The sequence below is a fragment of the Podospora pseudopauciseta genome (genome assembly GCF_035222475.1).
Source record: "Podospora pseudopauciseta strain CBS 411.78 chromosome 2 map unlocalized CBS411.78m_2, whole genome shotgun sequence".
NCBI lineage: Eukaryota > Fungi > Ascomycota > Sordariomycetes > Sordariales > Podosporaceae > Podospora > Podospora pseudopauciseta.
In genome coordinates this window covers 703305-719587 of record NW_026946663.1, presented here as the reverse complement: position 1 = coordinate 719587, position 16283 = coordinate 703305, and the positions used below count along the sequence as shown (strand labels likewise).

General features: G+C 52.5%; 4 protein-coding genes across 4 annotated transcripts; 3 read left to right on the top strand and 1 right to left on the bottom strand.

The window, feature by feature from the left end:
- Nucleotides 1-37: 37 nt before the first annotated feature.
- On the bottom strand, nucleotides 38-3278 carry bzz1. The gene is made up of 4 exons (XM_062909197.1): nucleotides 2626-3278; nucleotides 2333-2544; nucleotides 718-2273; nucleotides 38-664 (listed from the first exon to the last, which is right to left on the bottom strand). Exons 1-4 carry the CDS (start codon nucleotides 2668-2670, stop codon nucleotides 273-275), a joined length of 2205 nt encoding a protein of 734 aa, XP_062767960.1. The 5' UTR covers nucleotides 2671-3278; the 3' UTR covers nucleotides 38-272.
- On the top strand, nucleotides 3117-5657 carry DBP5 (RNA helicase required for poly(A+) mRNA export). The gene is made up of 4 exons (XM_062909196.1): nucleotides 3117-3617; nucleotides 3833-4549; nucleotides 4602-4839; nucleotides 4897-5657. Exons 2-4 carry the CDS (start codon nucleotides 3873-3875, stop codon nucleotides 5374-5376), a joined length of 1395 nt encoding a protein of 464 aa, XP_062767959.1. The 5' UTR covers nucleotides 3117-3617; nucleotides 3833-3872; the 3' UTR covers nucleotides 5377-5657.
- Nucleotides 5658-6284: 627 nt separating this feature from the next.
- Nucleotides 6285-10915, top strand: QC763_201590 (uncharacterized protein). The gene is made up of 3 exons (XM_062909195.1): nucleotides 6285-7447; nucleotides 7529-7850; nucleotides 7903-10915. Exons 2-3 carry the CDS (start codon nucleotides 7529-7531, stop codon nucleotides 10431-10433), a joined length of 2853 nt encoding a protein of 950 aa, XP_062767958.1. The 5' UTR covers nucleotides 6285-7447; the 3' UTR covers nucleotides 10434-10915.
- Nucleotides 10916-11588: 673 nt separating this feature from the next.
- On the top strand, nucleotides 11589-15363 carry GSH1 (glutamate--cysteine ligase; the record flags this gene model as incomplete). Its single annotated transcript, XM_062909194.1, has 6 exons — nucleotides 11589-13003; nucleotides 13107-13179; nucleotides 13273-13338; nucleotides 13391-13539; nucleotides 13590-13715; nucleotides 13767-15363. The coding sequence occupies exons 1-6, from the start codon at nucleotides 12993-12995 to the stop codon at nucleotides 15361-15363; spliced, it is 2022 nt and encodes a 673-aa protein (XP_062767957.1). The 5' UTR covers nucleotides 11589-12992.
- Nucleotides 15364-16283: the final 920 nt, after the last annotated feature.

The following is a 16283-nucleotide window of genomic DNA, read 5'->3' as shown; positions in this document are numbered from 1 at the left end:
ACATCAAGTGGTTGTCGTGGTGAAACAGCATAAAAAGTCAATATAATCCCAGCTGTTTAGAGCCAATCCAGGTCCCAAACACTATAAACATGCTACCCTCTGACACAACCGTCCTCACCAATTCATCGCCATCTACCACCAGGCATGTGGATATACGACAGAATCTATGTACAACCCCCATCTTGGGAGAAAGAAGCCCACTACCACCCCCCGCGGTATCCTGCCCATCACCACTCATTCCCACTATACTCAACCACCGCCCCGACCATCCACTAAACAGCCTGGATATAACTCGCCGGCACGCTCTTTGTCACACCCCCCTTCTCCACCTCCGCCCACCCATCCCCTGGGTCCTCCTTGATAAGCACAAACCTCTCCCCCTCCGTCATGCTATGCTCCGCATCGCTCTGCGCCGTGTAATCATACAACGCCTCGGCATACTTGAGCTTCTTCGCCCCTCTCCTCGGCGCCACAGCAGGGCCCTTCTTCTTGACCGTGCCACCGATCGACGAACCACTGTTAGAGTAGGTAGATGGTGGTCTCGCCGACTGACCCGTGTGCTGCGGCGCAAGGGACGGTGGTGGTACCGCCAACATTTCAACATAACTTGCTGGCACGAGACCTTCTTTGTAACCTGCTCGTACTTTGATCCATCCAGAGCCGGCTGTGAATGCTGTTAGTAAGTAGAGCAATAACAGGACAAGGGAGGCAACATACTATCTGGCTCCAATATAACCAGCTCCCGTCCTTCCTGAATCGACAACTCCCCATCACCCCCTGCCTCAAACGTGTACAGCATCTTCCCCTTCTTCTCCGCTGACCCATTGGAGCTGGGCGTGCTACCCGGCAACTCGCTAATATACGCCGCCGGTGGAGGCGCAACGACTCGGTTCTTCCTAACAGTCGTCGTCGAAGCTGCCGGCGTAAAGCCTGGTCTCGTAGCGCTGGGAATCTCGGGAGGTGTCTCCTCCGATGGAGAGGTCATCGACCGCTGCGCACTGGCAGCGTATCCCGAATTGACCGAGCTGATCGTCTCTGACCTGCCGAGAGCAGGGAGTTCCGCCACATGATCCGGTGGCCCATTGCTAGGCTTCAACAGAGCGTTAGCAGCCTCCTGTCGTTCCTGCTTGATCTTCTTGCGCTCCTCCTTGTTGAGTTCACCTGGGCACTCGGCTGGGACTTTCATCTCGCATTTGCTATGGCAAGTGTACCCGCAGTCTCGGCAGTCGAATCCCTTGGCGGACAAACCCCATATCCTCTCCCCGCAAAGGTCGCAGTTGGTGGGGATTTTGAATGTTTGCGACTTGAAGTTGTGGTTTCTAGCGCCGAGAGTAACATCACCCACGACAGAGGTGATGGTTGATGTCTCAACCTCGGCTGTAAGACGCTTTCGGTCGGCCTGGTGTAGATCTTCCTGGATCATGAAAAGCTGCGCAATAACTGTGACCTCATCTTTCTGTTCCCTTCCATCCCTAACGTTCTGCTTTGTCCGCTTCAATCCTTCTACTTCACGCCTCTTCTTGTCGACCTCGCGGCGAAGTTCTCCCAGCTGGCTCTTGGACTTGTTGAGCACGTTTCGTAGATAAACCTTGGCCGGGTCGTCAATGGCCATTGATTCATCGTCGTGCCATACTGGACTGGGCTCAAACACCTTGTCCGCCGGCTCTTGGAAGGCGCCCATGTTATGCCTAATGTACATCATCGAGTCGAGGTGAGGCTGGTTGCGTGTGATCTCCTGGGTCAAGTGCTGAATCTGCCCCAAGCTCTGTTGGAGCATGCTGGTCTCGAGATTTGCAGCCACGGTCCACAGAGAGTTGAGCTTGATGGTTCGGAATTCGGAAAGATCCTGGAGGCTGTCCATGACTTCGGGCAGGTACTCGTGGTAGTATTTCTCTTTTTGCTTGTTGGTGACGTTGATCGCAATGAGGTAGGTATTCTTGACGTTGTTCATCTCGTGTATTTGCTGCTGAAAAGAGCTCTGTGCCTTGGCCTTGTCGAAGGAGGACTCAGTCTTCTTCCGCTTGCTCTCCACCTCCTGGCAAGCAGCATCATATTTGGTCTTTTGCTTCCGCAGGTCGGCATACGATGATTCTCTCTCCTTCTCCAGCCTCTCGGCGTACTCGACATGGCGCTTGCGTAGCTCTTCGAATCGTCCCGAGATGACCTTGAGGGGATCGGCTACTTTGGTCACAAGTTCGTTTCCGTAACGATCGTGTTCTTCGGCTCGAGATTCTAACGTCGTAAGATGGGTCGTCCATGTGGTGAGGGATGCGCTGAAACGATTCGTCAGTATGGGAGGGAAGCCGGAAGTCAGGGGTGGTCCAGCACGCACCTCTCGAGCGAGCCAGGGGTCATGGTAGGAGTATCGCCGACGCTCAGACTGGTTGACTTCTTCGCCTTCTTTTCAAAGTACTTTTTGGCCAGCGCATTGAGCTTGGCACTGTACTCCTTCTCTATGGCACTTCGTTCACGGTAGAAGGACTGGATATCGTCGAGCCAGGCGATGCCATTAGCAACCCAGGCATTCGCCGGTTTGAAGCCATCCTACAGCGTCCGTGGTTAGCCTGACGCATACCAATACAATACTGGCCAGTCCTCCATTGACGATGTATCTAGGATTCGAACCTTGAGCTCCGATCCAAAGGTCGGCGCAACGTCTACTTCGGCCATGATTCCCGATTCCGTTCCGGCGTGTCACTTGCGCTTCCTAGACCGCTACAAAGCTGTTTTCGAATCTAAACCATGCACGATAGGCAGCAAAGAGAGGGTATGCAAAAGATAGTCTTTGGATTTTATGGAGGTAGGTCCGTGGTATCCGCGCATCGTCTGTCAAAATAGTACTCGTGTGTGGTGGTGGATGAGGGATTCTGGTAACTGGCCTGGCGAAGTAACACGCGGAGTTGATGGTGACCCCTCCACAGTGAGGTAAGGTGGCTAAAATAAATGTACCCCAGCGAACCATGCAGCTTGCAGCATCAGTGCGCCCTGCGCAGCCCCCTATGCCAAGCGCAGTGGGACGACCAAGACCAGCTCGCGAACCATGGACATGGACATCCATCCGGAAGTTGGGAATAGCGTCTTGCTTCTTCAGTTGCATGCTGTAATATCTATCGAAGACATATCCGTCAGAGCTGCTTACGTAACTTCAAAACAGTCCATGGCCCTAGTCTGGGAGACCGAATCCTGGATAATAAGACGGTCTCATGTACATAAGTGCAACAATGCCATGTTAAAAGAGTTTCCATTGTCTTTAAGGAAGCAACCATGCTTGCTGTTAGAGCCACTGCGTGTGTTTGCAGGCAGCTGCTAACGCTGGACCCTGATTGAAAGCATGTCAAACAGTAGTGTAAAGCCTAACTTGTCAGGCACCAGCGCCAGTGTCAGTTACCCCGCCAAACCAAACAGCTTCAATTGCAGGTGCAGCCCCACCATCACATCGCTCCTGCTTTGGCTTCCGGAAAGTGTATACCTACCAAGCTGGGCTTCTTCTTCCTTTGTGATATTCTCTGCCAGCTTTCCATCCGACAACAACTAGAACCTCAGGTTTCCGTCAACATCATTGATCCAGTTCAATTTCAACTACCTGATCTGACGACCTCGAGCCCGTTCCCCTCACAGTAAGTGCTCCTGCATCTCTACGACTGACCAGTCACAAACACAACCTTGACGGCAAGGACGTGATCTGCGACTCGCGGTCAGGGCCAGTTTCCACGACCGCCAGTTGGTTTCGTCTTCCTCCACAACAAAGTTCCGCCCAGGCACCTGCACCTGCCCTTCTACTGGCAACCTTAGGTCGTTGTTTTACGCGTATATTAACTGAGAATTTCCACAGTCTCTCTACCCCTCAACCAATTTTCACCCAAGTCGAAGCCATGGCGGACCTCGCGAGCCGCATCTCCAAGCCGGAGGAGGGCGCTGCCCCCCAAGTTGATGACCCGACCGAGGGTGCCAATAGCGTTGGCATCGTCGAGAACGCCTACGACGTCGAGGTCAAACTCGCCGATCTTCAAAATGATGCCGAAAGCCCGCTCTTCTCCGTCCAGTCTTTCGAGCAGCTTGGCCTCCCCAAGGCGATCAACGATGGTCTTTTAGCTATGAACTTCAAGAAGCCATCCAAGATCCAAGAGAGAGCTCTCCCCCTCATGATCAGCGACCCTCCTACAAATATGATTGCTCAGTCCCAGTCCGGCACCGGCAAGACTGCTGCTTTCGTTCTCACTTGCCTGGCGCGCGTGGACCTCGCCAAGCCGCAACAGCCTCAAGCTCTCCTTCTGGCTCCGAGCAGAGAGCTTGCTCGGCAAATTCAGGGCGTCGTCCAAACAATCGGTCAATTTTGTGAGAACTTGATCGTGCAGGCCGCCATCCCCGGCGAAGTCTCGCGTGAGACTGGTGTCAGGGCCAGCATCGTGGTAGGAACTCCAGGCACCGTCATGGACCTGATCAGACGTCGCCAGTTCGATGTGTCTCAGCTGAAGTTACTCGTCATTGACGAGGCGGACAACATGTTGGACCAGCAGGGTCTCGGTGAGCAGTGTGTGCGTGTCAAGACGTAAGATTCTTCCATCCCCGGATGCAATGGGCAGCTCACTGACAGAAAATAGTCTACTTCCCAAGACCATCCAAATTCTTCTTTTTTCCGCCACCTTCCCAGACAATGTCCACCGGTTCGCGCAGCAGTTTGCGCCCAAGGCGAACGAGATCAAACTCCGACACACGGAGCTGACAGTCAAGGGCATTTCTCAAATGTACATGGATTGCCCGGACGAGGGCAAGAAGTATGATGTGCTTTGCAAGCTCTACGGTCTCATGACCATTGGCTCGTCCGTCATCTTCGTCCGCGTAAGTAGTCGCTGGCAAGAAAATGTGTATCATCCTCTTTCTGACCAACAAATATAGACTCGTGAGAGTGCCAACGAGATTCAGCGCCGCATGGAAGCTGATGGCCACAAGGTGTCTGCCCTTCACGGTGCCTTCGAGGGCCAGAACCGTGATGCTCTCCTCGACGACTTCCGCTCCGGTCGTTCCAAGGTTCTCATCACCACCAACGTCTTGGCTCGTGGCATTGATGTGTCCAGCGTGTCCATGGTCATCAACTACGACATTCCGATGAAGGGCCCCGACGCTGGCATGCCAGACTACGAGACCTATCTTCACCGTATCGGCCGTACTGGTCGTTTTGGTCGTGTTGGCGTCTCTATTAGTTTTGTCTACGACAGACGAAGCTACGAGGCCCTTTCCGACATTGCCAATCACTACGGAATCGACCTTGTTCAGCTCAGCCCTGACGACTGGGACTTGACTGAGAAGAAGGTGCAGGACGTGATCAAGTCGAGCCGTGCCCGCCCCGACTACGCTCCTAATGCCCTTGGGAATTAGTTCTCCTGTGGGCGGGGCAGTGCTCGGTGGGATAGGTTGTCCATGATGATGGAGGACTAATTGTGGATATGGGCAGGAATTTGCATGACTATGGATGAAAATTTGCACTTTGCGGGTGGGAGTTTTTGAGAAATTGAGCTTTTCGTGGGCAATGGGCATGTAGTTGAGCACGCAGAGAGATTTGTTAGATACCAAAGGCGAATAAGAAGCCGGAACTTTTCACGATTACTTTTGACTCCTGATGTTTGGCGCCGCCGGGTCCTGGGATTTTATGATTTCCCTCGGGTCCCTACAGCATCTGTGTATCACAGATTGTCGGCGTGCATATGGGGAGTGAATGTAGTTGAGTAGCTGATCGACCAAAGGCGCTTGCGCAGGTCCCAGCGGCAAGGAGAGGTTTCTGGCGTAGTGTACTTTTGATCGTCCCGAGTTACCCCATCTGCCTTGTTCGTCTCCAAATTGTGGTTTTAGAAGGTGTCTGTTTCCTGTGCCAAAGTTGCTTCGCCTGACAATAGCATCCGGGTATCTATGTGACGGTTTCCCCGCGATATTGTTCAGAGGTGATGAACTCGCCCGAAATACCTACCCGAACACGGCCGAGCAGCAGCATTCGGATTGGTGGAGGTACAGCCACCCGAGTCAACGAAAAAAGAGTACATGGTGGCTGTACCTGCCAAGATGTAGCTCTTATTGGTGTAAGACAACTGCTTGTGCAGAAAATGATGAGGTTTGAATGGTTGGATGGTAGATGCCATCCACGTGATTGACACCAATTCGGGTGGTTTCAATGGGGTTTTGGCCAATGAGGGGGGTTTCCGCCCCTTCTTGAGGGCCAGGCGGCTAAAAATGGGTGTAAGCGCCTACACACCTATTTGGCACTGCCTGGTTTTTTGATGTGAGTGGATGGTGTGTTGTCTTTGCAGGAGATGCAGAGAGATGCACTGGGGGGTTGGCGGATGGGTGATGCAAGGGGACAGCCACTTTTGGGTGCTGTTGCTGTTTGGGGTGGTTGGAGGGGGGATGGAAAGGGACTGATGTTTGCTTCTTGGGGAGAGCGAAGAGTTCGGGAGATGGGTTTCAAACTGAGATTTTAGAAGCTGAAAAGGGGGGAAAGGGCGGATTCGGGAGGGGAGGATGACGCAACGAGGCTGTCTTTCAAGTATAAGTTGATTATGGGAGGTTATGGTCAGGCGAAATGCGGCGCTGTGCGGTACTTGGTCTTCCCGCCTGGTATGCACATCCGCGGCAGGGGTAAGGGATCTTGTATCTCTTGGTCATTGCCCTGTCTCTTTTCTAAATGGGTGAGCGGTATCATTAAGCGCAGCCCGCGGGTAGGCGTGCAGTGGAGGGAACAGGCGCTCAGCGGCAAGCAAGGATATGGGTAGGTATGTAGGTGTGTACCAAACCTGGTTGAGGTTAGGGTCAAGCCACGCTTGATATGGGGATGGTGTGTGAGTGGTCCTACCCGCCGCGGTTGAGAGATCGATGAGATGACAACGAGGTGGTGGTGTGTGACACCGTTGTTCTTTTGATCTCCTCTCTTCTTTTCTTCATGTTTATCCCCGAGTCGCTCACTCCCTGTATCACTTTCTTTTTTCTCATATTCTTCTTGTTTCAAGTTTTTTTTCTCTGTTTCCTTTTCGAGGTTGTATCGTGATAGGGGTTCTGGCTTCTGGTTTTTTTCTTCGGACGAGAACGACTTTCCCATGTTTTTTTGTTCATGATCGTCATCATCATCTTTTCTTAGTTTCTATCCCTCTCCTACAGTGTTATCGTGGATACGACATGAGAGAGATGCTGGCCTTCTTCCTCAACAACCCTTAATGTTTACACACCCTCACCGAGACCAGACCAGGTCGGCCGCTTTCTGCCCTGTCAACAACTCACCTGCACATCGCCCAGCCGCCGAGGTAACCCGCCGCTGGCTATATAACCATAGGCCTCCCTACACGAAGCTTTGCTTGGCGGGCCTGGATTGTTGAAGAAGGGGGGACCTTTGTTCGGACGAAAAGAAGAAGTTTGGAAAAGGGTTTGTTGCGGAGTATGCAGATGGACTGAAGGTCCTTTCGAGGTGGGTAACTTTACATAACCATGATGGTCCTGGTCTGAAACTTTGTCGAGGGGAGAAGCTGACACTTGAAGGGGGATACAGATGTTGCTTCAGAGAATGGCATATAGGCTGTTCTTACTATGTCTCACGTTATGGACGACACTGCTTACCTTTGCCAACGCCCAACAGCAGCAAACCAAGAACGTCACGTCAGAGATCCTCAACTTTGTGCCGCAGTGCGCTCAGGAGTGTTTCCGGTCGTTTATTGCGGCGAACTTCGACTCGAGGATATGCGGGAACTCGCCGTCGCTGCAATGTTTGTGCCGGCAGACAGGGTTGTCGGGGTATACGGTGGGAGAGGGTGCAGTGTCGTGTATAATTGGGGAGAGTCAGTTGGGGTCTTGTCAGGGGAGGGATTCTACCAGTGAGTTCATTACGAATGGATAGGCGGTGTTGACTTGCTGACATTTGGGAAGGCGATACGACTACGACGGCTTATAACATGTGTGTGGGCGTGTCGAAGGCGGCGCCGAGGACACACGAGACTCTTACAGCTACCTTGATTCGGCCTACTGGGACAGGAGGTCTGATTGTACCCACACCATCGCCGACAAGATCAGTCACCGGCACTGCGATATCAACAATGGCAAGCTCCACGTCGACCTTTGCTTCTCGAACACGACCTCCAATTGCTACGGCCAGCGACCCGAACGAGACGTTCATCCCCGCTGACCCCTCAACAACACCAACCGCCCCCCCCGTTGCTTCAAATCCTCAGCCAACCTTGAGCACCGGCCAGGTTGTTGGGATTGTAGTAGGATGCGTTGCCATGGTGCTGCTGGGAGTTGGACTGATCTTCCTGGCCAGGTGTATTCGGCGGAGAAGATATGGAGATCTGGAAGGGGGTGACTCTGGGTTCGCAAAGATGAAAGAGTCTCCAAACAATGGAAGGGCCAGCGTGTTTCCTGGTCTTCAAATTTCGAGTCCGTTGGCTCGGATTCCAGCGGAAAGGGACCCCAACGATCCACGATGGAATTCGACTCCGGCTCTTACCCCGGCAGTCAGCAACACCAACTCAGAGAGACGGGTTCCAGGTGTTGGTGTCGGCTTGAACGCATCTTTGTTTGCGAACGCTACGATGGTGCCTTCCCCGAGGCCAGCTCGCACTGCTTCTCCGAAGGTTCAGGCTCAGAATAGTGTTCCAAAGGTGGTTTTGAGCCCACCTGCTCCTGCACAACCACAACCACAAGGGAGCCCGCCGAAGCCGACGTTGACTCTCGCTATTCCGCGACCACAAGAGCGCATGTATCGAGTTCCTGCCAGCCGGACCGATAGTGTTGTCACCGAATTTGCTGAGGATGGAGAGGTCGAGACGGCGAAAACAGCAAAGACTTCTGTCTGGAGGCCACCACCGAGCGATCCTCAGTCTGCGACAGCCATGTACTTTGCTGATAAGGGAGGCAATTGGGTGTTGCGGAATACACCGTCGCAAAGGCCGGAGCAGAGACCGGAACAGAGGCCTGAGCCTTCTGTCAACAAGAACAAGGCCGTGCCTCCACTGCCGAAGCCCCAGCAGGCTTCCGTTCCTCTCGCTCAGGCCGAGCTCCCAAGCCCTGACTTGCACAAGACGAGAGCTGAAAGGGCCAAGGATGCCTACATGATGTTTTCACCAAACGCCTTGGTGTCACCTCTGAGAATTCCTTCCAAGGAAAGCGCGAAGATGCTCGGGTCTCCCATCGCATTCAAGGACCAACGCCGCGAGCCACAAGTTTCGAGGCAAAACCCTGCCAACAGGTCTTCGCAGACTGCCGAGACTCTCACCAGCTCTCCTGAGTTGGGAAGGAAACAGGGCAAGCAGCCGGATACATACTTTGATGTGATGCGGGAAGGGCGGGAGCTGACTGGCGATCGGAGCAAGAGACGGTCAATGAGGAGGGCTAATCGGAGGAACTCTCAGGAAGGGGCACAGACACCTGTGCGGTCACCATATGAGGATGACGCTGTTATTGAGGATGAGATGCAAGTGGACTTGTCGCCTGTGGTAGAATCGCCCAATACGCCTATCTCGCCGGGGAAGTCTCCTGTCTCTTACCCAAAGATCAGGAAACGCACCGAGGCTGCTCAGGTACCGCCTGTTCCTGAGAGAGCCGATAGGAATAGTAGAAGCAGCAGGGGATCAGACTTGCTTCCGCGAGGACACCAGTACAATGTCTGGCACCCAGGGCATTCAATGCCAGCTGCTCCCCAAGGGCCCAAACGGCCAACATATGGCGCCAGTCTCAACCCAGTGCCAGTGCGCAATCCAGCGCAGATGAGGACTGGATCCCCTGACACTCGCGGGGGACCTACCATTGAGGACCAGTATTTCCGCAGCCAGAAGAGGTTGTCAAACCCAGCTTCATACTGGGGAGGACCATCATCATCCCAACCCCGACCTGCGCAGCAAACTCGGCCACCGTATGATCCCCGCCAACAGCCGCAACAACAACAACAACGACCAAATCCTCAGCAACAGCAATGGCCCTACCCCCAGCAACAACAACAATACCTCCAACCCCAACAACGCCGCCCTCAACAACCACAACAATACTCCCAACCCCCACCTTACTCCCAACCCCCTTTCCCGCAACAATACCTCTCTCGACCACAACAACAACAACAACAACAACAACAATACAAACCTTACATCCCCCCGTCTTACCCCTCCCCAGCAGGAGCAACATCTTCTTCTCAAACCCCCATCGACAGCGCAGTAGCCATGTCCAATCCAGGGGGCTCAAACTCGGCCCACAGCAGCCAGTCCTCCTTGCTGCTGGCTAAACGCCGAGGTCCGGACAGGGCAGCGGCGTTGACGCTGGCGAACGCAGGTGATTCCTACCAGAAAAAGGCACAGAGGACAAACTGGCAGAGGCAGGATCCGGATGAGCTGCCGCCGATTACGCCGGGGTGGGTGCCTGAGTTGACGCCTACGAGGAGGGGGGATGATTTGTTTCTGAATGTGAGGTAATAGGAAGATGTTGGTTATGATGAGATGGCATTTTCTTTTGGACAAACCGTCAAGAGATGAGGTTTCTTTTCTTTGCCGTTTTGGCTGGGCGTTCAAGCCTTTTTTTTTTTTTTTGGGGGGTTCTTTTAGGGGTGGTTATCAGCGTTTCTTTCACTTTTTATTACATTGTACAATAACGAGCATACGCATGCAGAAAGGGCATGAGGAGGGAGGGAGGTCATTGTAAGCATATATGGCGTTTTCTTTTGTGGGAAAGTAGCAAGGGATACCCGGCGGCACAGATGAGGAGGGGGACCGAAAGATGTGTATATATAGTAGAGACATTTCTGTAATTGCTTGGAGAGTAGAGACAAGAGAGGGATGGACATGTACAAAAGGATAAAGAGTTTACAGAGAATGAGTCCTTTTCACCACTGTCTCCCTTTTGCTGTGGCCTTTCTCGAGCAAAGTATGCGATTTTGTTGAATCTGGATTGTCACGAAGCACCGACTTTCCAACGTTCACCGATTGAAATGGGACCGCAAGAAACATCCGGGTTGCCCGGCATTTGACAGTCGGTGAAGTGGCGAGGGGCACCCAGGCCTCAACCTCAATTGCAGACGGGGATAATATCAAGGAGAGCCTGAGATTTATTCTTGTAAACACACAGATGATAGATGCAGCAATAACCCTAACCATCTCAGGGTTAAGCTGGGATATGCCCCGCCTTTTCACATGCGCGATCTTGCTGACGAAGTTACCCCTCTGTTTATCGATAAGCAAAGAGAAAAACCCCGCAGTACTCCCTGTTCTCTGCGGATTGTGGGGGGTGGTCTGCCTGTCACCCGAGAGATGTCATTCCCTCCAAGAACTACAGGCAGGTCGTTTTCTGTCAATTGATGGAAGCAAAGAAACGTCCCAACGGCTAGCCATGGCATAAGAAACATTCCATCACACCTTCTCTGGGACCCGGGGGACGGACGAGCCCACCTACCATGTCAGTTGCCGTTGGCACGTTGCACACACACGTTTTCCACGGGATGTTTCCGAGCGATTAGATGGGCACATACCTACCCCAATCGGGAGTTGATTTGGATTTCTAAGCACTTGTTGACAAGACTCCGATCTGAGGACAGCAGCCCAGGTCGGGCAGATAGCCGAGCGGTTGTTTACTTTGCAGTACACAATTTGTTGTTGTCATTATTCAGCTCCACGCAGTTTATTTAGTTGCTGCTTACTTTGTCAAACGTTTGAATGGCTCTCTCTGGGTCGTCCGATGGACGGAAGTGTCAGTCTCTCCAGACTCCACCAGGGCCAAAGCTTAACAACACCTGGGTCTCGAGAATTTCCCCGGTTTCCAGAGTCTGGAAGGGGAGTACAAAAAAAAATTGGCATCCCCCGCTGTCGGAACTCTTTCGTCCATTTTTCGGGGAGACAGGGAGTGCGAGAGTGGATGCCAAAAAGGTAGTCCGCTCGGTAGTAGTTCCAGCCCCATTGTTCTTTTTGAAGAAGGTCCCCTTGTTGGGGTTTTGCCGCCTGCCAACGCGAAAAATTTAAAGCAGGTCCCTGAAACTACGGCTTGTATTTTTTCTCTTCATTTTTATTGCCGCGGGCTTATATATTGTTTGAACTTCGGTACATTCTTATATAAACATCGGATCGTGGAACGAAAGAGGGGGAGTTGTTGCTCTCATAACTCCCTTGACAACCAAGACAGGATATCCCGACTTGTGACTTTCAACTCTTTTCTCGCCAGTTTCATGCTTCTATTTTTTCAACTCTTTATATCAGCGCTCACTCGCATCGACGATCAAATAAGTCTGCCGCCTTCCGACATCTCACAGCAGACCCCCAAACCTTGTCAACAGATTTGGCCCAGTTGCAGCCGAGAACGATTGCGTGCTCTGGATGACGCCTTTGCTACCTGCATACTCCAACAAGACGCCAGCAGCGTCATACACTCTGATTCGGCTGCCACAACCCGCCAAGCGGTAGCGAATAGCTGCAAGGCTGCGAACTGGAACGTGGGGTGTGTTACTGGGGGAGGGGGGGAAGCAACCATCTACACGCATTTGCTCACGCTCACGCACTGCATAGCACCATCGTTCCGGAAATAGAGAAGGCGCATTTCTAGAAGCAGCGAGGGGAGGAGTTAGGGGAAAGGTTGAAAAAGAGGGAATCCGGGGTAAAAAGGGGGGTTGGCATCTCTTGTCTTTGCCTCTCACATCCCGTTCTGGTGATAGCATCAGCGAGGTTGTTGCAGGTGGAAGAGTGAGAAACTTCTTCTCTTATCCAATTTTTTGGACCTCCCGCCCAATACGTTGTGTGAGAGCTGGGCGGCCATTGGCTCGATATCTCTCTTCACTATTTTGCAACACTCATTCACGCACACCCTCTGTTTCGGTCTCTCTCGGTCACAACACCATCCTTTCAGGGATCCGGATTTACACGTATTACAGCTTGCTGGACCCTGAAATATCCAATCTTGTTGGAACCTTTGGAGCCTTATCTTGCCGGAAAGCGACGGCAGTTCACTCGTGACTAAACAGCACATCACGACAACCCTCCGTTTCGTAAACCATGGGTCTCTTGTGCGTATAGCCCGTTTTATATCCTACCCGCACCACACATACACATCTCACCACACCGCTTCGCTCTCGTCTATGTATGGCGTCATGCTGATATTCTGCAAAGGGCACTGGGAACGGCCTTGGATTGGCCAGAGGCGAAGACGAAGGCTCATCATGTCAGGGCCTGGGGCATCAAGGTGAGCGAGGGCACTTGTAACTGCATGGAAATCTCGGGAAGAGCCGGGGCCTTGGTGGTCAGCGACGAGCTAACACTTGCTTTTGTCCTGTAGCAATTGCTGGAGATATGGAATAAGGCCAAGGTCAAGGAGAGAGATGCCATGCTTTGGGGTGACGAGGTATGTTTATCTTCGAGTGCTGATTCGTAGACTGGTGCTGAGACACTTCTAGGTCGAGTACCTTGTCGTGACATATTCCAAAGATGACCCCAAGGTTTTGCTCTCTTTGAGGCAGGCTGATATCCTCGCTGCTCTGGCTGGAGACAAGGATCTGGCCAAGGAGGTTACGCCCCCTGCCTCCCCCGGTGGGACGAAACCAAAGTAAGAGAAGCTTGATTTGTTGAGGAGACCGTCCGTACTAACCGTCATAGGGACAAGTATCCATCCCCAGTCTTCCATCCCGAATTCGGCAGATTTATGCTTGAAGCGACCCCTGGTAAGCCATGGGGCATCGACTTCAAGGAGCTCTTGCATGTTGAGCCTGATATGAAGTTGAGGTATGTACACCAGTCAGCTCGAGTAAGAATCCTTCTTCTAACACGACGCAGGCGAGCCATTGCCAAGGATCACATGCTGCCTAATGAGTACCCAATCACCTTGACAACCTTCCCCAGGATAGGTAGCCCTGGCGTTTTCACTGAACCCCATTATCCAGTCTCGGGACCCAAACTGAGGTCACAATTTGTCCCCGATGAAATCGCCAATCCTCACATTCGTTTCCCAACGCTCGCTGCCAACATCCGATCCCGGCGTGGCCGCAAAGTACAGGTCAACGTACCTGTGTTCAGAGATGAGAACACGCCATGGCCGTGGAAGGACCCAACTGTCAACTACGACCTTCACAACTGGCCCGAAGACGACGACGTCCGGAATGGCGCCGCGCCAGACAACTTTATTCACATGGATGCCATGGCGTTCGGCATGGGCTCTTGCTGTCTTCAGATCACCTTCCAAGCAAAGAACATCACCGAGGGTAGAAAGATGTACGACCAGCTCTCACCCCTCGGCCCCATCCTCCTGGCGCTGACGGCTGCCACACCAATCTACAAGGGTTTCCTCGCCGATACCGATGTGAGGTGGAATCAGATCAGCAAAGCTGTTGATGATCGCACTGCCGAAGAATTAGGCGAGAAGCCTCTACAAAACGACCGATGGCGTATTCCCAAGTCCAGATATGCCTCCAACTCGACCTACATCTCCGAAGACCCCAGGCTGAGGGAAGAATACCTCGACCCCAACCTAGTCATCGACCCCGAAATCAAGCAGCAGCTCCTCGACGGCGGCATGGACGACCGCCTCGCCACCCACTTCGCTCACCTCTTCATCCGCGACCCCATCGTCATCTTCAACGAAGACCTGGAAGTCCTCGACCTCTCCAAGACGGACCACTTTGAGAACATCCAAAGCACCAACTGGCAGCACATGCGCTTCAAGCCTCCCCCAGCAGACAACAACATCGGCTGGAGGGTAGAGTTCCGCCCAATGGAGATTCAAATTACCGATTTCGAAAACGCGGCCTTTTCGGTCTTTATGGTCCTCATCACGAGGGTGATTTTGTCGTTTGACCTCAATTTCTACATCCCCATCACCAAAGTCGACGAAAACATGGAGACCGCCCACAAGCGGGATGCTGTCCTTCAGGAGAAGTTTTGGTTTAGGCGTAACCTCTTCTCCTCCCGGCCGTCGAGGGGCTCAGGCTCAGGCACCAACACCCCCCGCTCTGGTGGCGGTGGCAGCAGGGCCAACTCACGCCCTCCGTCGCCTGTTGGTCCGGTGGAGGATGAGTACAAGCTCATGACTGTCAACGAGGTCATCAATGGCGACGAGGAGGGGGAGTTTCCGGGTTTGATCCCGCTTGTGGAGAGTTATCTGGACTCGGTCAATGTGGACGTGGCGACCAGGTGTCAGTTGGCGAGGTATTTGGACTTGATCAGGAAGAGGGCGAATGGGGAGTTGTGGACGGCGGCGAGGTGGATTAGAGAGTTTGTCAAGGGGCACGAGGGGTACAGGAAGGATAGTGTGGTTAGTGAGGAGGTGAACAAGGATTTGGTGGGCAAGGTGATAGAGATTGGAGAGAGGGAGGCGAGGGGGGAGGGGTTTAAAGGGCTGGGTAGGGGGGTTGAGAAACTGTTGGGGGGGTTTTAGATGGGATGAGGTGAGGGGGTCATACATAGTCATGATATACGTTTGCTTTTTTTTTGTGTGTTTTTTTGTTCAAGGTGGGTGAGCGCTGGCCGGATGGGGGTGGCTGTTTGCTTCTGAGCTGTGTGTATATTTCGTTTTTGCAAGAGTAGATAGAAGACATTGCGCTGCTTTTATATACACGTCTTATTGTCATCCTGCTTGGTAAATGACGGTGGCTTTATCCATGCCCATGCGCAAACAAGAATGTGTGCTGATTAAGATGCATGTACAAATGATCACCGTCTTATATAACAGCTTAAACTAGCCTCGGAAGACGCATTTAGAGGAAATGAGGGCCTTAGTAACTTGTCAACAAGTCCAAACTAAAGTAAGCCGGGTTACAGGTCGGGAAGGTAAATAGGAGAGAGGAGGTAGGTGATGAGAAAGGGTGCTACGCCAAAGAGTATGTTTCAGATGTATGGAGCACAAAGGGTTGTGTAAACAGCGTGTCTCAGCTTGGACAGAACAGAGACAGGTGGATGACATACCCCTTCAAAGACTCGGACTCTGAGAGTCTTGCACGACTGAGACAACTGTCTAGGACAAGTCCTATCAGGAGTCTGGAGGGCCAACATGTCAAGCTGGGTGAGAACTTCCGAGTTGAAAAGTAGTAGCCGTGGTGTATAACAACGAGGATAAAGGACCTGGAGGTAAGTAAAGAGGCATAAACCGACCCACAAAACGCCAACAAAAAAACACCCATCAACACCCGGATCAGGATCATCTCCTAAGCTCAACCTCTTTACCATCTTCCTTCTTCAATTTCCTTCTTTACATACAAAAGAGACACACTCAGACAGACAGACAACTCGCTACGCTAACACATGCATATGCAAAAAAAAAAAAAAAAAAGGTAAAACCAAAAATTCTTATCCAAGAAA

Excerpts from the sequence above, each read along its gene's own strand:
- DBP5 (XM_062909196.1), top strand. The coding sequence starts at position 3,873 with ATGGCGGACCTCGCGAGCCGCATCTCCAAGCCGGAGGAGGGCGCTGCC. Across the intron at positions 4,550-4,601 it reads CAGTGTGTGCGTGTCAAGAC|TCTACTTCCCAAGACCATCC; the intron begins GTAAGATTCTTC and ends GACAGAAAATAG. Across the intron at positions 4,840-4,896 it reads CGTCCGTCATCTTCGTCCGC|ACTCGTGAGAGTGCCAACGA; the intron begins GTAAGTAGTCGC and ends CAACAAATATAG.
- bzz1 (XM_062909197.1), bottom strand. The coding sequence starts at position 2,670 with ATGGCCGAAGTAGACGTTGCGCCGACCTTTGGATCGGAGCTCAAG. Across the intron at positions 2,545-2,625 it reads CCTTTGGATCGGAGCTCAAG|GATGGCTTCAAACCGGCGAA; the intron begins GTTCGAATCCTA and ends CGGACGCTGTAG. Across the intron at positions 665-717 it reads GGTTATATTGGAGCCAGATA|CCGGCTCTGGATGGATCAAA; the intron begins GTATGTTGCCTC and ends CAGCATTCACAG.
- QC763_201590 (XM_062909195.1), top strand. The coding sequence starts at position 7,529 with ATGTTGCTTCAGAGAATGGCATATAGGCTGTTCTTACTATGTCTCACG. Across the intron at positions 7,851-7,902 it reads TCAGGGGAGGGATTCTACCA|GCGATACGACTACGACGGCT; the intron begins GTGAGTTCATTA and ends ACATTTGGGAAG.